This window comes from Camelina sativa, chromosome 5 (genome assembly GCF_000633955.1).
Source record: "Camelina sativa cultivar DH55 chromosome 5, Cs, whole genome shotgun sequence".
NCBI lineage: Eukaryota > Viridiplantae > Streptophyta > Magnoliopsida > Brassicales > Brassicaceae > Camelina > Camelina sativa.
In genome coordinates this window covers 4,061,169-4,077,529 of record NC_025689.1, presented here as the reverse complement: position 1 = coordinate 4,077,529, position 16,361 = coordinate 4,061,169, and the positions used below count along the sequence as shown (strand labels likewise).

At 36.2% G+C, this 16,361-nt stretch overlaps 6 protein-coding genes across 6 annotated transcripts; 4 read left to right on the top strand and 2 right to left on the bottom strand.

The window, feature by feature from the left end:
- Window positions 7–699, bottom strand: LOC104785393 (em-like protein GEA6). Its single transcript, XM_010510595.2, has 2 exons — window positions 492–699; window positions 7–398 (listed from the first exon to the last, which is right to left on the bottom strand). The coding sequence occupies exons 1-2, from the start codon at window positions 604–606 to the stop codon at window positions 235–237; spliced, it is 279 nt and encodes a 92-aa protein (XP_010508897.1). The 5' UTR covers window positions 607–699; the 3' UTR covers window positions 7–234.
- On the top strand, window positions 2,916–4,587 carry LOC104785391 (probable protein phosphatase 2C 30). The gene is made up of 3 exons (XM_010510594.2): window positions 2,916–3,825; window positions 4,102–4,281; window positions 4,385–4,587. Exons 1-3 carry the CDS (start codon window positions 3,001–3,003, stop codon window positions 4,547–4,549), a joined length of 1,170 nt encoding a protein of 389 aa, XP_010508896.1. The 5' UTR covers window positions 2,916–3,000; the 3' UTR covers window positions 4,550–4,587.
- On the top strand, window positions 6,453–8,143 carry LOC104788856 (putative F-box protein At1g49610). The gene is made up of 3 exons (XM_010514635.2): window positions 6,453–7,388; window positions 7,541–7,720; window positions 7,814–8,143. Exons 1-3 carry the CDS (start codon window positions 6,453–6,455, stop codon window positions 8,141–8,143), a joined length of 1,446 nt encoding a protein of 481 aa, XP_010512937.1.
- LOC104788855 (putative F-box protein At1g49610) lies at window positions 8,554–10,473 on the top strand. The gene is made up of 3 exons (XM_010514634.2): window positions 8,554–9,489; window positions 9,732–9,905; window positions 10,036–10,473. Exons 1-3 carry the CDS (start codon window positions 8,554–8,556, stop codon window positions 10,333–10,335), a joined length of 1,410 nt encoding a protein of 469 aa, XP_010512936.1. The 3' UTR covers window positions 10,336–10,473.
- LOC109132809 (UPF0725 protein EMB2204-like) lies at window positions 10,982–12,060 on the bottom strand. Its single transcript, XM_019245189.1, has 3 exons — window positions 11,606–12,060; window positions 11,371–11,501; window positions 10,982–11,254 (listed from the first exon to the last, which is right to left on the bottom strand). Exons 1-3 carry the CDS (start codon window positions 11,742–11,744, stop codon window positions 10,982–10,984), a joined length of 543 nt encoding a protein of 180 aa, XP_019100734.1. The 5' UTR covers window positions 11,745–12,060.
- LOC109132808 (putative F-box protein At1g49610) lies at window positions 14,429–16,075 on the top strand. The gene is made up of 3 exons (XM_019245188.1): window positions 14,429–15,301; window positions 15,448–15,639; window positions 15,758–16,075. The coding sequence occupies exons 1-3, from the start codon at window positions 14,429–14,431 to the stop codon at window positions 16,073–16,075; spliced, it is 1,383 nt and encodes a 460-aa protein (XP_019100733.1).

The following is a 16,361-nucleotide window of genomic DNA, read 5'->3' as shown; positions in this document are numbered from 1 at the left end:
TTTGAGTATCCCACAATCTTTAACTTCTTATTAAAGACGAGACAAAAACATTGGCTACTGGAAAACAAACGAAACAACTTTTACGTAGACGAAAACATACACAAAGTCATCATCATCCCGTAAAGAACTTACGCACGACAGGAAACTAAACATAACGTACGTATAACTACATGGAAAGATTCTAAACCGGATTATAATATTACAAGTTTACAACCGTGGGAAGCTTCGATTTAATTAGGTCTTGGTTCTGAATTTGGATTCGTCTATCTCGACCCCTTCATCCTCAGCGTTTTCTCCACCAGGCTTGTCTCCAGTGCTAAGACCGCCTTTGCGTCCCATCTCCTGGTATCCTTCAGTTCCTAACTGCTCCTTCCGAGTCTGCCCTCCTCGGGTCCTCCCTTCATATATTAATAAGATTACAAACATTAATATCATGACTATACTTCATATACATATATACAAACCAACTATTAAATGCGGGAGGGAAACACCTTCAGCGAGATGTTGTTGAGCTTCGAAGCTTTTGCCTCCAGTGCCACCTGGTACGACAGTCTCTCCCTTCTTTGCCCTCTCGTCCAGCTGCTTCTTCTCTTGATGAGACGCCATTGCACTATACTTACTTAAAACACACAAGATTATTTAAACGCTAGAAAAACCAAACAAACTCACAACGACTTTGATGATGATACGAAGAAGAGGCTTGAGGAGCTTGATCTATAAATAGGGCTTGGACTTTGATTTGGAGGTCGTTTTGCTTGTGTTGCAACGTAGATGTTCGACGTGGTGAATCAAGGACAATCGGTACGTCATACGTGTGCTCTTCTTTGCTGCTGACATGCCACGAGTCTGTATTTAATAGCTGACGTATACTTTGAACGTGATAGTGCCGTGCTTCTTCGCCGCGTGGCCTATAACTATACCTCCGATGTTATTTTTATTTATTCATATTCATAAATTCTTTTAATCATTTGACTATACTGTATGAAAGTAAATATGAGCACCTGCAGAAGAAGTTGATAACCTTGACGTATCTGGACAGGACAATGGATGGGTTTCATCACTGGGACGCTGGGAGTCGATCGTTGAATTTGTGCCTTGTGGTTAGGTGTATAAATATTTGTTGGTCAAAACTCGTTGACGTTAGGTGGTTCATTCATCATGTTCAGTTCCCGATCAAATTGATTAGATACGTTCATAGAGTTCAATCAAATTTATCAAACCCATCCATCAAATTGATCGTCAAGGCGTAGTCTTATCTTTGAAAAAATAAATGAAATTGTCAACTTCGAAAGGGTTGAATCTTAATTCTAGTATTTAAAACAACTAAATCTTTTTTTTTTCTTTGCAACACCTTATTCCTTTCGGTCATTTTTATTTTATAAGATGAACTTGCACGTGTGTTGATCCGTAACATGTAATCAATTTTCAAAGGAAATTTAAACATTTGCTTGCAATAATAGTTAGTCACTTAGTCAATAAAGGATTATGAGTGATTTTGAGAATAATCGACCAATACATTTTTTTGTGCTTGTGTGTCTTCCACATTTAGAAATTAGAATGATAAATTGATAGAGATTCTAATATGACTGCATACAGAAAAGAGTAAGGAACAACTTGTATTTAACTGAATTTCTGTGGCATTCCCTATTGCTTGTAGCATATTTTGATGTAAATTTAGCTTGTCTCAAACGGTTAACAATGTCAATTAGCTAAACGTTTTTAGTGTTGTATTGTGAAAAAAAAAAAACTATAATTTGCCAAGTCAAAAAAAGGCCGACATGAGAGTGATTCTTACGAGGGAAGTTACTTGTGTTCCTATGACGAGTTAGGGTCAATTGTTCCCCCACACCAAATCCATCTATACATCATTAATGCAAACACACTTGCGTATGATATGATGCCTTACGTCGATTAATAGAAAAGAACAATTGTTAATCCTCTTTCCTTAAAATGTATACAATACATTTTGCCAGGTCTACAGAAAATAATTGACTTTTTCTTATGACGTTTGAAAACTTTTCAGGGTGAATTAATATTACAACCTTCATAAATAAATTCACGAAGCAATTTTTGCAATAGACTAAAACAAACAAACTATTATATCTATTTAAGTATCATTTTTATAAATACCAACACTCCTAAAAAATGGATATAGATTTTCTTGATAAGACATATGTTTCAACTCTTTGGAATCTATTGACTCGCACTCAGAAATATAGTACCATCCTATCAAACGTTTTCGAACCATTAGTTTACTTATTCATATTTTAAAAAAAAAATTGAATTATGATCCATATATAGACTATCATTGACCAGATTATTATAAGTTTGATGGTTTCTACTTTCGAATTTAATTCAGTAATGATTGCAAAATTACTATATTAAGTTACAAGAGTCCAATAAATCTGATACATGCATATAGTTGATCAAAATTTGGTATCAAGACCAGGATTTTGACTAGTTCCCTCATTCTTAGTACTAATGGATCCTCGAAATATTTCACTTGACCGTAATAATTTTAAAATCAAGAAATGACACCGACGTCGTATTCAATGGACGGCAGCACAAAATATAGTTCACCAGCACCATTTAAAGTATAAAATTTCACGTGATCGATCACCGAGTCCGAGTCCAACCTTCTCCTATTCAAATGTACACAAATCTCGTTATGGCAATTTAATAAAAGCCAAAGAAAATGATAGAGAGACGAATGGGTTAATTTGGGCACCGACGTGAATTTGACTAAATTACGAGAGAGAGAGAGGTAGAGAGAGACTTGGTCACGAAGGTGTTAATTAGCATGCAAGAGAGAGAAATAATCTTCGTTGACCATTGACCAAAAAAACTTAGTCATATATAAAAATCCAAACCAACCGCCCACTATTATATCCCTATTCACAAGTTCTTTGCTTTCCTCAGACGTAAACAACAAGAAATTATAAAAAAGCAACACACCAAGAACAATATTTATAAGAACCCTATTTTATTTTATTTTCGTATATGCAACTCTCTAGGAATCCGATCAAACAAACGAGAAACGAAGAGAAGGAGAAACACACCGACGATTTCAAGATGAAGAGATCTGTAATCATGGCTCCGGAATCTCCCGTGTTCTTCCCACCTCCGCTTGTTTTCTCTCCGACGTCGGTTAAAACGCCGTCGTCTTCTCCTCGTTCAACACCACCGAAGCTTACAATGGTTGCTTGTTCTCCAAGGAAGCCTAGGGAGACTACGACCAATACTAATCCGGGTTCGGATCTTGAAACAGTGTTGAAAAGGAAACGTCCACCGATGCTTGACTTAACCGCGGCTCCTGCGGTTGTGTCATGGTGCAGTACGACGAGAGAGATCACGCCGGAGAGAGGGGTGGAGGTTGTTGAAGCAGAGGAAGATGGATACTTCTCTGTATATTGTAAGAGAGGGAAACGCGGACCAATGGAAGACCGGTATGTCGCGGAGGTTGATCAAGACGACGACGGAGCTCATAAAAACGCTTTCTTTGGGGTGTTTGATGGTCACGGTGGATCCAAGGCGGCGGAGTTCGCGGTGATGAATCTCCGGAACAATATCGAGGTGGCAGCGAGATCAGGTTCCTCTATGGAAAAAGCGATAAGGGAAGGTTACATCAAAACGGATGAGGATTTCTTGAAAGAAGGTTCGAGAGGAGGGACGTGTTGTGTAACCGCTCTGATATCAAAAGGCGAGCTCGCGGTTTCGAATGCAGGAGACTGTCGGGCTGTTATGAGTCGTGGTGGAACCGCTGAAGCTCTCACTTGCGATCACAATCCTTCTCAAGCAAATGAGCTCAAACGGATTGAAGCACTGGTGAGTTTTATCTTTATATATGCATTTGATTTTGGTTAGTAGCATTGCATAATTGTGGAACTGCATTAAGAATATTATTTTTTCATTAAATTATTGGAATCACCAAATGTATATATGAATGGAAAACGCAATTCCACAAAAAATTCGGTTGATATATATTTGTAAATTTGAGAATCATTCTACCATGCATTTTGCGTTCAAATTATGTTTTAGTGCGGTTTGGTTTATTTTGTGTTTGATTGGGTCTGGTTTACTTACTTACTTGTGTGTGTATAGGGTGGTTATGTTGACTGCTGCAATGGCGTTTGGAGAATTCAAGGGACACTAGCAGTCTCACGAGGAATTGGAGACCGGTATCTCAAGGAGTGGGTAATAGCCGAACCGGAAACCAGAACATTACGGATTAAACCGGAGTTTGAGTTCTTGATCTTAGCATCTGACGGCCTGTGGGACAAGGTAAGCATAACAAGAAATGAATGTTTATAAAGTTGATTATCTCTTTTTGGTCTATGAACTGAGTGTCAAAACGTTTTTTTTGTTTGTTTCTGGAACGTTATAGGTAACGAACCAAGAGGCGGTCGATGTGGTTCGATCATACTTCGTAGGCGTAGAGAATCCAAATACACTTTTGGCGTGCAAGAAACTAGCCGAACTATCATCTAAGAGAGGCTCTTTGGATGATATAAGTGTAATCATAATTCAGCTACAACCTTTTCTTCCATAATTCATTAACATATACTAGTAGCATTTAGCTAAACTTAATTAATTTCATAATCATATTTTAAAATTTTGATAATTTTGTTCAGTATTTTTGTAAATAAAGGTTTCAAACATAATTAATTTAGTATTAATACTCTAGAACTACAACCTGTCATATACAATCCTTTATTTTGGGTTCTCTGCATTCAAAAACTACAAAGTTGTTAGGAGACGTAATTAGCCTAATCAACTTTTTGTCTTCTTCAGAGCAACCAATGAAGACAACCATATTTGACAAACAAACATATGCATAACCATTATACACAGCATCTATGTCGTTGCTCATCTTACACACAGTTACCCACCTACCTTCCATAAATCAAACATCAACCATGATAATGTCATGATAACCAACCATACCTGAATTTTTGATTCACTGCACACATGAAATTCTCACATCTCAGCATCATCAAACAAACCACGATAGCAAATCAAATCACATGCTATCAAGTGATATTTGAGCTCTTGTATTGCTTCTTCAAGCGTCTTAACAGTCCGAACCCCCTTAATTCTTTCGCTGATCTTTGCTGCTTCACCAAATGGAGGTAATGGATATAGTTTAGAGCAATCAAAGTCACTTCTTAACTGCTCAAACCATAACGACGTCATTTTTAGCTAAATTTAATTAATTTCATAATTAAGTCTTAAGATTTTGATCATTTTGATAATTTTGTTCAATATTTAGCTAAATTTAATCAATTGCATATTAGGTCTTAAGATTTTGATATTTTTGATAATTTTGTTCAGTATTTTTGTAAATAAATGTTTCAAACATAATTAATTTAGTATTAATGCTCTTAGACGTAATTAATTTAGTATTAATGCTCTTGGAACCTAACCTTTTGTAATGTTTTCAGTGTTGTTTGTGTTTAATGTTAAAAAAAAAACACAAATAGACAATCAACATAAGTAACAAAATAAATTGTGAATCATGAGTATGAGAGATATATTTTCTAATGATCATATAAGATGAAATACCTTAAAACTCATAAAGCTTTTTGTAGAGATTCATTAACACATATTATTAGCTGAATTTGATTAATTTCATTAGGTCTACATTTATTAATAAATTTTGTTCGGTATTTTACATGTAAATAAAGGTTTTGGACATAATTATTGTTATTTAGGATATCAAGCTCCAAAAAATTTGGCATACGATTTGGTTCCGATAATATGAAGTTGAACCATTTAACCATTTTGACATTGTAAGACAAATTAATATATCCATTCCATGATTATCATCACTTAGTGTACAATTTGTACTAAGTGACACAAATGAGAAAGCTAGTAAAAATTTTTTAATGGTATTTCACAAATGAAAAGATCATATTATAATTGTGGTTGAATTACTTTTCTTTTTTTAATCGATATTCAAACTTAATTGTAATAGCAAATCTAATACTGTTTTATCTAATTGTAATACCATATTAGCAGTATAATGATTTTTTTTTGTGTTTTTTACATCATATCAGACTACATACAATTCTACAATGAAATCTCCAATAAATAGCATTATCATCAACAAAAATTGCAATGTATGAAAATACTTTAATTTTGGCATATTGCCATTAAAATTTGATCAACCATTTAGACCAAGAAATTTTCACATTTACTATTTATTAAATTATAGTAATAGTCTCTTAGAAATACTGTTTAGATTATTGAAATATATTTTTTCCTAAGATTATTTAAATATTGATCATATATTTTATTTTTATTAATCAATTGTAATTTTTGAAAAAATATATATACATTATCCTTTTGTTGAATGTGAAAATTTGAGCCATAAATAAAAGGTTTAGTGAGAAGGCGTCCGTCCGACTCAAACTTCTGTCGTTTAGTCGTGTGTTTCAGACTAAACCCTAAGAATGGCGGACGGTGACGGCGCCACCACCACCACCGTCGCTCTAAGAAGCCCTCCTAGTCACAACCATTGCGATTTAATCAAAGAGGATGTAGTAGACTCAATCAGCTCTCTCCCTGATGAGATCCTCCAACATATCCTCTCTTTTATTCCGACCAGATTCGCCATCAGAACCACAGTCTTGTCCAGACGTTGGAGGCACGTATGGTCCAATACACCTTGTCTCTCCTTCGATAGACATAACCTGAACGCTGATTCGATCAACAAAACCCTAGATTGCTACACGTCTCAAAGGATGATGAGCTTTATGCTCTGTACCAGCGTGTTCGACAATCTTGCTTGCATTGAGAGATGGATAGAGTTTGCCGTGTCCAGGAAGGTACAGGATCTGTCGCTAAAAATCACTCCTGGTATCTTTTACACGTCTTACAAGATTCCTGATTCCTTCTACACCAACTCTTCTGTGAAACAACTCAGCGTTGAGTTAAGTTTGGATATTTTGATTCCGAGATGCCCCGTTTCTTGGACATCACTCCAGAGCCTTTCATTGAATTCTCGTAACCTCTCTGATGAATCCGTTGCTAACATTTTATCCGGTTGTCCGGTTCTGGAATCGTTAATGTTGTCTTTCTGCCATGAACTGAGAGTTCTTGACCTCAGCAAATCGTTGCGTCTGAAAACATTGGATGTATATCGCAATAGTTCTGGTGCAGGGCCAACTCAGATTGTGGCACCACATATCCATGCTCTCGCTCTCAAGTTGACGAATGCGTTGCCGTGTACTTTAGTTGATGTCTCGTCTTTAAAAGAAGCGAAGTTAGAAATCAGCTTTGGTAAAGGTGAAAACCTCAATGTTGGGGCTCTTCAGTCTACGACTCTAGAGATGTTAGAGAAGTTGCAGGATGTAGAGAAGCGTATTCTTAGGGAAAACTTTCTTAAGGTTTGTTTTGAATGAAAACAACATATTTAGTTAATACTTATCATTAGGCTTTAGTTTTCAAATAAGTCTATTGTTGTCTGCACGCTAGATAGATGTGTGAGCCAGCTTCATTGTTATTGGTATTCACTACTTTTGTCTTTGCGTTTTGTTAGATTCTATCTCGTGCAGAGCTCCGAGATGTTCCTTTCCCCAAGTTCGTGGTCAAAGATTTGATACTCGTGACAAGGAGGATTTCTTACTATGTAATTCCTGGTATAGTGAGGTTGCTACAAAACTCTCCCAACTTAAAGAAGCTAACAGTACACACAATGAATATTCGCAGCAGCATACCGGTATGTTCGCCATTAACCTCTTTTATTTCCCCTTCACCATTCAAAACTATATTGCCTAGTTTGAATAATCCGAGATATTGACAATATGTACAGGAGAGCTTCCTTGACAAATATTGGGAAGGATTGAATGTGGATCAACGCTTGAGCTTGGAAGCAAGGGTCTTTAAAAATATTTTCCATAGGAATGTAAAGCCAAATGATGTGGCTAAGTTTATGGAGCTTATGCTTAAAACCACAAAGACAGTAGAGAAGATGGTCGTAAGATTGGAACGTTACCTTGAAGAAAGAGATTTTGAAGAATTGCTTCCGATGGTTCCAATGCTTTTCCACCACAACAATGTCTCCATCGTTCTTAGCTCAACCAAACCGAACCGAAGGGTTGTCTTCAATCTTATTGGACCTTGTAATTTGAGTCTCATATAATTGCTAGGTGAACTGGAATTGTCTAAACATATGAGCGACTAGTCCAGAATAAGTTCATGGACTTCATTAAAAGTCGTACCTCTTTACATTGTCTAATGCATTTACATATATGATATATCTCTCGAATGAATTCTACTCTTTCTGCTTTCTAACCAAAATGGAAATAAAGCGTGGGCAACTAGGCCAAGACCCAAGAGAGAGTACAAGTATTAGTATCGTAATTAGTTAACCAGAAAAATTAGCATTATAGTCGGCGAAATTAAGGAGGAGAAACGTATTGGGTTTGTAATGTTTAATTTGGGCTTTTAGAACCCAATAATATTTGTAAAGAGGATACTTGTAAGTTACTCTTTAACGCCTAGGTTTAGGGAATAAAATTGAAAATTAAAATTATGAGTTCATAACTTACGATGGCTGACAACGTCGGAAAAGGAGACAGCGCCACCACTTCCTCTGTACGATGCCCTAGACGACATTATTTCGCTCACCGCCGCCGCAAAATTAAACGAGGAAGAGATCCAAGGAAAGATATAGACTTAATCAGCTCTTTGCCTGATGAGATCCTCCAAGTCATCCTCTCCTTCATCTCGACCAAGTTGGCAATCACAACTTCCGTCTTGTCCAGAAGATGGAGACATATATGGTGCAACACACCTTCCCTCTCCTTCTCCGATAACTGTAATCTGGACCCTAGTTCCGTAGACAAAATCCTATCTCGCTACACGGCTCGCAAGATGATGAGCTTTAAGCTCTGTATCCGAAGCTTAGACTATCATTACTTGTGCAGTTGGGTCAAGTTTGCCATGTACCGAAACGTGGAGAATCTGTGGTTGGAGCACCGTCTTTGTGATATGCCTGATTTCTTTTATAACAATTCCTCTGTCAAGCAACTTTACGTTAAGTCAAAACATGCTTGTATCAATCCAAGATGCTCTGTGTCTTGGACATCTTTGAAGATCCTGACATTGTATGCTTGCAACCTTAAGGATAAATCCTTTGCTAAGATTATCTCTGGTTCTCCCCTTCTCGAAACCTTAAGGTTGTATCACTGCGATGAACTCCATCATCTTGATCTCAGCAAATCACCGCGTCTGAAAACATTAGAAATAGATAGCAAGGATTGGCTTAAGGGGACAAGGATTGACGCACCACATCTCCAGTATCTCAGATTAAGATTAACAAACTCTATGTTTCCATATACATTAGTTGATGTCTCGTCTTTAACAGAAGCTGAAATAGATACTGATGCGTCGTCAGACCCAATTAAAATAGTTGATCATTGTCTTCAAACCCTAGAGAAGTTGCAGAATGTGGAGAAGCTTACTTTTGGGGAAAGATTTCTTGAGGTATGTTTTCGTGTTTTCAAGTGTGTCATAAGGATGGATTTTATATTGCCTCCAACTTACGTAACAAGTTGGTTGCATACTCTCCACTTTTATCACATGGATGGCTTTAAGTTATTTAAGTCTATATATATGTTGTTTGTATTCTCTATAAATGTTGTCTTGATGTGATGTGCTTTATCCACATTTTTTTCTTGAGATGTGAGTTTTGATATCCAATATCTCTGTCTTTTGCTTTTTGGTAGATTTTATCTCGAGCCGAGCTCCTTGGTTATCCGTCCCCGAAGTTGAAGGCTAAAGTTTTGACGCTTAAGACAACAATCTCTCAATATGTTATTTCTGGTATAGTAAGATTGCTACAGCACTCACCTGAATTAAAGAAGCTAACCCTACGCACAATGGATTGTGACGCCATACAGGTATTCTTTTGCCGAGTTTTAATAATCCAAAAACCATATTAATATCCTCCTCACTCACTTTGAGATTGTAGAAATCTGAGATATGGATAAATCAATTTGTATATAATGAAATCTTTTATGGTGTATATAGGGGTATGCTGACAACTACTTAGATTCGTATACTTGGATTCCGTATCGATGCTCGGAATCGTTGGTCTTTGGAGACATTAAGTCTAGAGATGTAGAGACAAAGCATGTGGCTTTGTTCATGGAACTTGTGCTTAAAACCACAAAGACACTAGAGAAGATGGTGGTAAGGTTGGGACCTTATCGTAGCGAAAGAGGTATTAAAGAGTTGCGTCAGAAGGTTCCAATGCTTTCCCACGACAAAGACGTCTCAATTGTGCTCATCGCAACCAAAAGATGGATTAGAGAGTCGTCTAAGTGGTGATTTTAGTATATTACGTACAAAAGCCGAATCAGAGAGACTAATTAAGTGAACATTTTACATAAAACTAACATGTTTAATATTACTATAGATGAAAAAATTCCTTTAATCTCTAGGATTATATGTTGGAAATAATCATATGACGCGACATTGTTGAATTTGAACATTTAAGACTGTTTTTGGTAAACCTCAACGTAAGCTAAATCATCCCTTGCATGAATTTTAGTATATTTTGTTGTTCTTCTGTGTCGGATCGGATATCCGTAAAAAATTACTCGAAATCTCAAGACAAGAAAGAAAGTAACTCAAATTAATCAATTTTGATTTGCATTTTGATCGACTTCTTCGGAACAGGTTCCGGAAATATTATTTCTAGTGCTATACATATATTAACTTAGTCACACATCTTGACATTGTAGAAGATTAATAGTTTATCATCATCTCATCCTAATTTTCAGATGGATCTTGCCATTCCGAACGCGAACGCTTAAAACGCGAAAAGGGAAATATATCAAACGGGGAAAGGGAACGGGACAAGCGCCCATTGGGACGTGAGTAGCCCAACGAGGGTTGCAATAGCGTTTCATCATGTCTTCTTTCCTTCTTGAAAGGGGTCAGAGCATCAAGGAGGATCAAGTTTCCTGTACGCTCACCTGATGAGTCTTCTAACTATAGCTCTTCGTTCAACATGCTCTCTAATCCCCCAAATGCCCAAGCGAAAAGTTATGTAGAAAGTTGCGCTTTTGGCGGCGTTGAGTCTCTCACTCTGCGGCTCCACGTCTTCATTACTAGCTTCTACCGCCACTTTCACAATCTTCAACTTGGACAAGTCGCTGTCTCTGAGCAACCTATCCTTTGAACAAAGTAAAAGTTCCACATATAGGCGAATCCAGTCAGTGTCTAGCAACTCTGATTCCTCCATCTGCAAAAGCAATAGAAACATATCATCAATCACACTACAAAATTATTTGAGCATGCGAAAAACCTAATATAAATTTCAAAGGTGATGAGATGTTGTTGTATCGTTAAGGTTCTTACTATGTGAAATCGGTTTGTATCATTGAAAGCATCCTCTGAAGGCCACGCAGACAATCCATCGTCATCGTGTAAATCATGAAGCACTCTGTCGGCTCTCAGGTCATCTTGAAGCGGGAGCGGCTCCATGGTCCCTAAGAAAAAAAAAATTATTAAATAGCAAGTGAGATTTTATAATCAACAACAACAGAAAAAAATAAAATTAAAAATTTGAAGAAAAAAGCACAACAAGTCATACCTTTAGGTCTAGCAACAGAGACAGTCAAATTTAAACGGTGAAGCCAATTTTCGTCAACTTTAACTTGGAAGGTTAGTACGGAGCCGCTAGCTGGATCAGAAGCCACCAAAGTAATGTAGTAAGAGGACAAGGCGTTCATCAACTTGTTGTATTTGATTAGGTGATCGAGATGAAAGTTTGTCCCCTTCAAGATATTATAACGATGAAGCCCGCGTAGAGTGCCGTCTCAATATTTTTTTGGACCCTAGGTGAACCAAAAATTTTGGACCCTTTTCACACTAAATTTTTTTTTTTTTTTGTCCCCTTGGTTAGAAGGAAATTTTCTGAATTTTGGGTTGGTCCCTTGGCCTTTGCCCCTCTCGCCAGTAGAGGTCGACACGATATTCATGCTGAAACATACTTCCTTCACACTTGACGACCTTCAGTCCAAGGGTCCCGTGTGGTGCATAGATACCCTCGACATCGAACCCCTAAATAAGACCCATCAGCGAATAATAAATCAGTTACATAGTAATTATAACAGACCCTAGAAGCAACCGAAGAGTGTGAGATTAGATCTAGGGTATAGTACCATAGTCATCAGCTCCGACATCAACCTAGCTCTATGAACAATAAGAAGATGAAATCAAAAATTACCTCGGATTCATCCACTTGACGCCAGTACTCCATCCCCCCCACGGAGAAACGCATCCGCTTCTTCAATCCAAGATGATGAGGACGTCATGTTTTTTTTTTCTCTTTCTTGCCGCGGTTGTTTTGGGGGAATGCTTTTTTCTTTATCGACATATATATCCCATCCCAAGAATTTATTTGTGGGCTTCAGTTGGGCCTTCTAAACCCAAAATATATTAATAATATTGTTGCAACTCTTTTTGAATAAATTGTAAAACTACCAAATATTGGATCTTAGCAACAATACTCAAAATTGTACAAAATTATCAAGAAATAGTACAAAATTGTTGAGGTTACTGCTCAACCGGTCGAGTCTTTTCTACAAATTTCCATTTATTTTCTATGTTCATGCTTGCCACTTTGGTCAGCCATTGTTATTGGACAGTCAAGGTTTGCGGTTAGATTAGTTTTTGTGTGATTTCTATAACGCATTAAACCGTTTAGAAAAAACGAAATTGCACAATTGTGAGAGAAGCTTTCTAGGAAACAATTGTGATGTTCTTCTTTATTTTTTTAATAACATTGAAATATGACAGTAATATTTAAAATTATATTGAAATATGACAGTAATATTTAAAATTATATTGAAATATGACAGTAATATTTAAAATTATTTCAACGCCTGTACACCACAATTTAACATAAAATTTAGTCGCAAATAGTACATATATATCGAAGAATTTGTGTCTTCTTCTAAATAAATTAAATTACTAACTCAACATGTTGTTATACTAAATAAAGCTGCTATATCAATTAAGAGAATTTCTTTTCTTTATTTTCTATATAATTGAATGGCAATATGTTACTTAAAATATTTTCCACGTTAGTTACACTGTAGATAGCTAATGAAAAGATTAAAATCATATATCTTAGAATATAAAAAAACCAACAATAATTAAATCGACAAATAATATTTATATCATTAGCAACTATGCAATATGTCTTAGGGATCCGGAAAAAAACCAAACAAGTTCATCGGGGACTCCTGAATGTATCAACTCCGAATAGTTCCTTTTATGCATCAACACATACCAACTATCTTTTCTCGTCTACGATATTTTAATATATATATATATATTAACTATATATAAAATATACATGCAATTAATAATTTATGTTTTGAAAAAATATTTTAAAAATATTTATGAAATTCTTATGAATTGTACAAAACACCCTCGATACTTAAAAATATTCAATGCAAATTAAAATTTGTAGTATATTTGTGAACTAATTAAAATTAATTTTATACTTTGTTCTTGAAAATAATGTTTTGTAATAAAAACAACTTCAGTATATACCACTATTTTTTCTTAATTAGCATAACCGTTTGTCTTAAAATAATAGATGAATCTGATATAAGTGTTGTGGATAAATTTCTATATTTAAATTATAGAATATTTTATTAATAATAAAAATGCAACTAAATTGATGATATTTTGTAGATGAATTGATGATATATGAATTATATATATATATATATATATACAATTCATATAAAAATTTTATCACATATAATTTGTATATGAATTGATGATATATATATATATATATATATATTTAATATGTGAAGGTTTATGATTTCATTTGACATAAAATTTGTTTTTGTTTTTCCTCAAATAGAACTTATATTAATTCGAGATTGGTCAATACATACATAGCTGTTCTAGAAGCCAAGGTGGCTGAGTTACATAATCAGAACAAAAATCGTATTAGTACAATCAAATTTTGCTAAACTATGAGCCATACCATTACATTGTCTAATGCATTTACTTATAACCAAAATGGAAAATAAAATGTGGGCAACTAAGGCAAAAGAGAGTAAAAGTATTGTATTATCGTGACCAGTTAAATTAACTTAAATTTCAGAACATAAATCAGCAATTTAAATTGATTTTAACACTATAATTAAAAAATAGCCCAAAGTTTAGCAGTATGGTCTACGATATTACGGAGATGTAAGTATTGGTATTTGTAATGTTTAATGTGGGCTTTTGGAACCCATTAATAATTTGGGGATACTTGTAAGTTACTCAAACGCCTAGGTTAGGGGTTAAAAATTGCAAATTATCAGTTGATAACCTACGATGGCTGACAACATGGGAAGCGGAGACAGCGCCACCGCCTCCTCTGTAAGCGTACTCCCTAGCCATTATGTCGCTCACCGTCGCCGAGAAATCAAACGAGCAAGATTTCGACTCAATCAGCTCTTTGCCTGATGAGATCCTCCAAGTTATCCTCTCCTTCATCCCGACCAAATTCGCAATCAGAACTTCAGTCTTGTCCAGAAGATGGAGACATGTATGGTGCGACACACCTTCCCTCTCTTTCGTCAAGGGCTGTTGTTCGGATCGTGATTCCATAGGCAAAACCCTAGCTCGCTACACGGCTCGCAAGATGATTAGGTTTCAGCTCTGTGCCATAGATTCCGAATATTTTCCTGACGTTTACAGTTGGATCGAGTTTGCCATATCTCGAAACGTGGAGAATCTGTGGGTGGAACACTATCTTTCTGATATCCCTGATTCCTTCTACACCAATTCCTCTGTCAAGCAACTTTACCTTAAGTCGTCAGGCTATGGTAATTTGGATCCCGAATGCTCCGTGTCTTGGACATCTTTGAAGATCCTGACATTGCATACTTGCAATCTTTTCAATGAATCCTTTGCTAAGATTCTATCTGGTTCTCCAAATCTCGAAACCTTAAGGTTGTATGTCTGCGATATCCTTTATGTTCTTGATCTCAGCAATTCACCGCGTCTCAAAACATTGGAAATAGAAAGCGAACACTGGCTTCAGAGGGCAAAGATTGTGGCACCACATATCCATTCCCTCAAACTGAGGTTCACAATCTCTAGTTTTGCATATAGCCTAGTTGATGTCTCGTCTTTAACCGAAGCTGAACTAGACATCGACTCTGGCTCACTTGAACACTCAAACGTTTATTATATTGAAACCATTGTGCTAAAGATGCTAGAGAAGTTGCAGAATGTGGAGAAGCTTACTTTTTGTGGAAACTTTCTTAAGGTATATATGTTTTCGTGTATTCAATTGTGTCATATGGATTATGGATTTTATATTGCCTCCAACTTACTTTACCAAAGTAGAATGAGTTGGTTGCACTGTCCACTTTCATCTTTTGATGTCCTTCATCCCCAATTTTTTTTTGTTAGGCTTTAACTCTTGCCGATCGCCATTGTTATTCTTTTCCGAAGTTGAAGGTTAAAGATTTGACGCTTAAGACAACCATCTCTGATTATGGTACTTCTGACGATGTTACTTCTGCTATTGTAAGAGTGCTACAACACTCACCTGAATTAAAGAAGCTAACCCTACGCACAATGGAATGTGACCCCATCATAGAGGTATTTCATTTTTTTTCATAAAATCTATTTAACCATGTCATTCTCACTTTGAGATTATGGATAATCTTTTTGCATATGATGAAATCTTTTTTTTTTTTTTTTGGTTGCATGCATATAGTTGTTTGGTTTGGATCCGGATAAATTAAGCCCGGAAGAGAGGGTCCTTTTAGAAGACTATTACTCTAGAGAGGTAGAGACAAAGCATGTGGCTTCGTTCATGGAACTTGTGCTTAAAACCACCAAGACAGTTGAGAAGATGGTTGTAAGGTTGGGACCTTACCGTTACACAAGACGTTTTAGAAACTTGCGTCAGATGGTTCCAATGCTTTCCCACGACAACGACGTCTCAATTGTGCTCATCGCAACCAAAAGATGGATTAGAGTGTCTAGGTGGTCAAAACCCAACATTGAATATCTTACATCAAATCTCATGTAGTTGAAAAACTTTCTTCTTAAATTGAATATACATTGTTGAATTTGAATATTTTCTTCGAATTTGTAACTACGAACTTTGTCACAGCGAATTAGCCCTCGGCATATTACCCGGACCCGAAACCCGAACCCGACCCGAAGTGGATGGTTCGGTTCGGGTTCGGGTATTGTATAAAACCCTATCGGGTTTAATACCCGAATGTCCACCCGAACTAACCCGAATTAAATGTAAAAATATGTATTTTAGGGAATTTGAACCCACAACCTTGAACATTTACAGGTACATCATT

What these genes read in the sequence shown, in the direction of transcription:
- LOC104788856 (XM_010514635.2), top strand. Translation starts at nt 6,453, where the DNA reads ATGGCGGACGGTGACGGCGCCACCACCACCACCGTCGCTCTAAGAAGC. An exon ending in TTAGGGAAAACTTTCTTAAG is followed by an intron (nt 7,389 to 7,540) that starts GTTTGTTTTGAA and finishes GCGTTTTGTTAG; the next exon opens with ATTCTATCTCGTGCAGAGCT. An exon ending in ATATTCGCAGCAGCATACCG is followed by an intron (nt 7,721 to 7,813) that starts GTATGTTCGCCA and finishes CAATATGTACAG; the next exon opens with GAGAGCTTCCTTGACAAATA.
- LOC109132808 (XM_019245188.1), top strand. Translation starts at nt 14,429, where the DNA reads ATGTCGCTCACCGTCGCCGAGAAATCAAACGAGCAAGATTTCGACTCA. An exon ending in TTTGTGGAAACTTTCTTAAG is followed by an intron (nt 15,302 to 15,447) that starts GTATATATGTTT and finishes TTTTTTTGTTAG; the next exon opens with GCTTTAACTCTTGCCGATCG. An exon ending in AATGTGACCCCATCATAGAG is followed by an intron (nt 15,640 to 15,757) that starts GTATTTCATTTT and finishes GCATGCATATAG; the next exon opens with TTGTTTGGTTTGGATCCGGA.
- LOC104785391 (XM_010510594.2), top strand. Translation starts at nt 3,001, where the DNA reads ATGCAACTCTCTAGGAATCCGATCAAACAAACGAGAAACGAAGAGAAG. An exon ending in TCAAACGGATTGAAGCACTG is followed by an intron (nt 3,826 to 4,101) that starts GTGAGTTTTATC and finishes GTGTGTGTATAG; the next exon opens with GGTGGTTATGTTGACTGCTG. An exon ending in CTGACGGCCTGTGGGACAAG is followed by an intron (nt 4,282 to 4,384) that starts GTAAGCATAACA and finishes GGAACGTTATAG; the next exon opens with GTAACGAACCAAGAGGCGGT.
- LOC104788855 (XM_010514634.2), top strand. Translation starts at nt 8,554, where the DNA reads ATGGCTGACAACGTCGGAAAAGGAGACAGCGCCACCACTTCCTCTGTA. An exon ending in TTGGGGAAAGATTTCTTGAG is followed by an intron (nt 9,490 to 9,731) that starts GTATGTTTTCGT and finishes GCTTTTTGGTAG; the next exon opens with ATTTTATCTCGAGCCGAGCT. An exon ending in TGGATTGTGACGCCATACAG is followed by an intron (nt 9,906 to 10,035) that starts GTATTCTTTTGC and finishes TGGTGTATATAG; the next exon opens with GGGTATGCTGACAACTACTT.
- LOC104785393 (XM_010510595.2), bottom strand. Translation starts at nt 606, where the DNA reads ATGGCGTCTCATCAAGAGAAGAAGCAGCTGGACGAGAGGGCAAAGAAG. An exon ending in TCAACAACATCTCGCTGAAG is followed by an intron (nt 399 to 491) that starts GTGTTTCCCTCC and finishes TAATATATGAAG; the next exon opens with GGAGGACCCGAGGAGGGCAG.
- LOC109132809 (XM_019245189.1), bottom strand. Translation starts at nt 11,744, where the DNA reads ATGAACGCCTTGTCCTCTTACTACATTACTTTGGTGGCTTCTGATCCA. An exon ending in CTCTGTTGCTAGACCTAAAG is followed by an intron (nt 11,502 to 11,605) that starts GTATGACTTGTT and finishes TTTTTTTCTTAG; the next exon opens with GGACCATGGAGCCGCTCCCG. An exon ending in ATACAAACCGATTTCACATA is followed by an intron (nt 11,255 to 11,370) that starts GTAAGAACCTTA and finishes TTGCTTTTGCAG; the next exon opens with ATGGAGGAATCAGAGTTGCT.